Source organism: Wasmannia auropunctata, unplaced genomic scaffold (assembly GCF_000956235.1).
Source record: "Wasmannia auropunctata unplaced genomic scaffold, wasmannia.A_1.0 LD335981.1, whole genome shotgun sequence".
In the NCBI taxonomy this organism is placed as follows: Eukaryota; Metazoa; Arthropoda; class Insecta; order Hymenoptera; family Formicidae; genus Wasmannia; species Wasmannia auropunctata.
Window position 1 is genome coordinate 226828 of NW_012026909.1, and position 4213 is coordinate 231040.

General features: G+C 33.6%; 1 protein-coding gene across 1 annotated transcript in view; it reads right to left on the minus strand.

Annotated features, from left to right (window-relative positions):
* The window catches only part of LOC105454599 (zinc finger protein 765-like), a 7657-nt gene that overhangs the window by 1642 nt on the left and 1802 nt on the right, over window positions 1-4213 (minus strand). The window contains exon 2 of the mRNA XM_011697317.1: window positions 429-1053. Coding sequence (XP_011695619.1) covers window positions 429-1053 — 625 coding nt within the window. The remainder of the gene's footprint in view (window positions 1-428; window positions 1054-4213) is intronic.

Sequence of the window (4213 nt, forward strand, 5' to 3'; positions counted from 1 at the left end):
GTTTAATAATTTGACACTTCTCTGTATTTTTATTTGTATCTTTATCTGTAGTTTTATTTGTAACAAAGTCAAGGCTGTTATCAATATGTTCTATCGAGGCTTGCATCAGATCTTCATATTTCATTTCAATAATATCTATCTCAGTCGCTAAATCAACTGACGCTACCGTTTCGAGATGTTCTGTTGAAGTAATAGCTTCCTTTTCGTAATTAATTTTGTTAATATCTTTTCGATCTGTTTTCCAATTATTCTGAATATTTTTTTTATCTGCCACGTTCTGTGTAACGTTTTGATAATTCCGAGCGTCCTTCCGTAGTTTTATTTGTAACAAAAGCAGAGATTTTATTAACTCTTCTGTGGTTCGCAGATATTCATATTTCATTTTAGTAATATTTATCTCAGAATCATCCGTCGCTAAGTCAACTGACGGTGCCGTTTTGTTATGTTCCGTTAAAGTAACAGCTTCCTTTTTGTAATTAATTTCGTCAATATCCTCTTGCTCTGTTTTCCAACCATTCTGAATATTCTTCGCATTTGTCATCTCTTGTGTATCATTTTGATAATTCAGAGCGTTCTCGTCTATAATCTCTTGTTTAATAATTTGACACTTCTCTGTAATTTTATTTGTAATATAGTCATAGCTGTTATCAACTTGTTCTGTCGAGTCTAGTATTAGATCTTCATATTTCATTTCACCAATATCTATCTCTGTCGCTAAGTCAATTGACGCTGACATTCCGTTTTGTTCCGTTAGAGTAACAGCTTCCTCTTTGTAATTAATTTCGTCAATATCCTCTTGCTCTGTTTTCCAATCATTTTGATATTTCTGAGTGTTCTCTTTATCTGTAATCTCTCGTTTGATACTTTGACAGTTGATCTCTTTAATTTTATTCGTACCTTTATCTGTAGAGGTAGCATCGTTTTGCTTTTGATTTAATTGCATTTGCAGACGTTTGTCTATTTTTATTGCAGTAAGAATCAGATTGTAACTAATATTTAAATAATTTGAACATCGTCTGCATACGTTGATTGGCAGTTTATTATCTGGAGAATCTAAAAACACGAAGAATATAATGTTATTCATATATTAATAATAGCTGTACAGCCGAACCTCGATAACTCGAACCTCTACAACTCGAAAACCTCTAAATGAAAAATTTATTCTTTCCCTTCCGCTCCATTGCGAAAAATCTTTATAAATCAAAATAAAACCTACCTTAACTCAAATTATTTGTTAGGTATTTAGATGTATTATTTTATCTTTGCAATTCGAATTTAAAGTAGCCAGACCTCTATAAGTCGAACTTCTATTGTCGTTGCCTTTATAATTTGAAGTTTTAGCTACGTGTAATCATAAGCAATAGCCTGGTATTTACTATTTTGTTTTATAGTGATTACATTTATTATATGTATGCAATAAATAATTCACTGTCAAATATTGATTTTTTTTCCTTTAAAAGCCATTATAATCGGAAAATTATAAACTCTCGTACAAAGCCTCCGTAAGAATTTTCATATATTAACCCTCTTTTACTCGAATTCCGATAAGTCGAAAACTCTATATAATTTGAAGCGTTTTTCTGTTCCCCTGAGATTCGAGTTATCGAGGTTCAACTGTGTATAAGTTCAAAAGTTTAAACATGCCAAAAAATATCGTACAATTCTCAAACTTACATTGATTGGTAAATATTTATATAATTTTTTAAATAATATTATTATCTTCATTTTTAAATAATAAAATATAGTTTAGGCTCTCTTCTCCACGCAAACTATATACTTCAATTTTCTCGTGTTTGTACTTTTATCGATACAGTCTTTTATCTTTGTAATCGTTTTATACAGTGAGATATACACATACATATACTGGAGTGAGCCTTCCCTAAGAAAATGCGTGGTGAGGGTAGCCGCTGTGCAAGAGTGACAGCTATGCAGCTTAATGGCAGAACATTTCATTGATTTAGTACGAAGTATATCAGTTGCTTCTATCCCTACGAAGCGAAATCGTTAGCGACAGTAGCGAAACTATTAATTCCGCGTGTCCGTAAAGCACAACCTTTTGCGCGCATCTCCGCGCAATTTCAGAAAATTACCAATTAGTAGCGCAGGGGCACGTTACATTCCTCGCATCGACACACAATCCGACCGTGTGCTTTCTTTTTACATAAACAATCGGAGGGGGTTGCGCGTGCACGTGCACGTGTGTGATCATTGATTGTCAGGACTGCAAGCCAACCACATAGCGGGCTTTTCTACTTGTCCGATAATTCGCGCTACTTACTACTAGTCGACCAGCACCTACACGGTCGTATAGGTGTGGACCGATGGGCGTGGGTAGACTTTCTCGATATAAGAACGTCCTAAGCGTCGAGAAAACCTGAGAGGCTGATCAGTTGCTGATTTAATATTATAATATTAAAAGTAAAATCTTGAAACGTTGCCTTTGGTATGTATCGTAAACTCGGGATATCAAAGATCGTTATAGGGAGATTTCTATTCATATTTTTTATTTAACATAATTTTTTGTATCGTGACATAAGAAACTAGAAACAATGTTGTAAAAACGTAACTTTTTCATGATATAAGAATAAATATTTATATATATAGAATACATATTTATGCAATACGATTTTCCTCTGCAAATGAAAGAAAACTTTTCGGTTACAATAGGTAAAACAAATTTAGCAGTCTATCTCAATTATTAATTCTGTTAATATATTAAACTATTATATTATATATATTATTTATATTTTATATATTAATGTAATTTAATAATTTATTAATTCTTTTATAATATTATTTATTGTCCATTAATACATATTATTTATTAATATATTTCTTATATATTTATATTACATATTTGCAAAACTTTGTATACTTCCTTGAGGGATCTCACAACCACCACAAGTTATCTTAATAATTTTTGGGAATTTGCTAAAGTCGCGACAGCCGATAATGTAACGACGGTGACTCGGAGATGAAACGATCCGCGCGAGATCTCGGGAGTTTTCTCATCGTGTGCAAAAAGCGTACCTTACGGACATCCGATATTTTGCGGTGTAACTCGCGCACATGCCCCGCGGCGCACGGCCCCTGTGTATGTAGAACGTACACGACGGAGCCAATTAACCGAGCATTAAAATGCCCTGCAAAAAACCTTGGTTTGTGTGCTTGGTGCATTGACCGCGGTTGACCTTTATTCCAGGCAAAACAGATTGGTCCATAGACGTCGATTCGGCGTCTATAGACGTTGATTCGATGTCGATTTAGATAGATAATTAATTTTTATATTATATATTTATTTTTAATATTATAGAAATTTATAGATATTTATTTTTAATTAAGGATTACTTGAGTTTTTATTTTTTAATTGACAACAATTTACAACAATTTTACAAAGAGTTTTGAACAATATTTAATAAAATTTCAGGCTTGTACCAAGTACTTTAAATTTTCAGCTTTGCGCAACTTTAATAACCCTTTCTGCCGGTGCTTTGTCCTCCACTTAGGTTCCTGCCATTATGTTGTTGATACGTTGTTTGGGATATTAGACACTAACATTCTACAAAGTTTCAGCCTTGTACTAATACTTCTAATAAGCTATGAAAATTTAAATGTTTGTCCGATCCGTTCACTTCTTCGTCTTCGCAGGTGCGGCGCGGCAGAAGTGCGCTTTCACGAGCGTTTACGTTAATGGCGATACTAATCAAACATTTTAGGTAGGAACTGGCCTTGTACCGAATAATTTTGAAATCTGTGTAGTTCTTGGACTATTATAGGATCAGAAGCGAAATCTGGCAAAAGCATATAACGGAGTAAAAGACACTTACATGCAAAAGTTGGTCGTAGTATAAGCGATGATTTTCGTCGCAGTGTCGTCTCAGATTATTCTTCTGTACGTTTAGCACATTTTGATACTACATCCAGCACGCGAGACAGTTGTCTAAAAGATTGACCATACTGATGTACAGAAACATTTCCGACTTGCGCACTCGGTCAATTTTCGCGCAATTAGCGCGCACCCATTCGGGCGCGTATCCAAAATTAATCAACAACTGTGTAAAAATCAATAACTGGTGCCAAGTCCCATACAAGTTATGTTATACATAATTATGTATATTTAACTCAAGTAGTAGCTTTCATAATAATGTATCTTAAAATTAATTAAAAAATAATATTACTATAGCAGTATAAAAACTGTCTCTTATACACATCT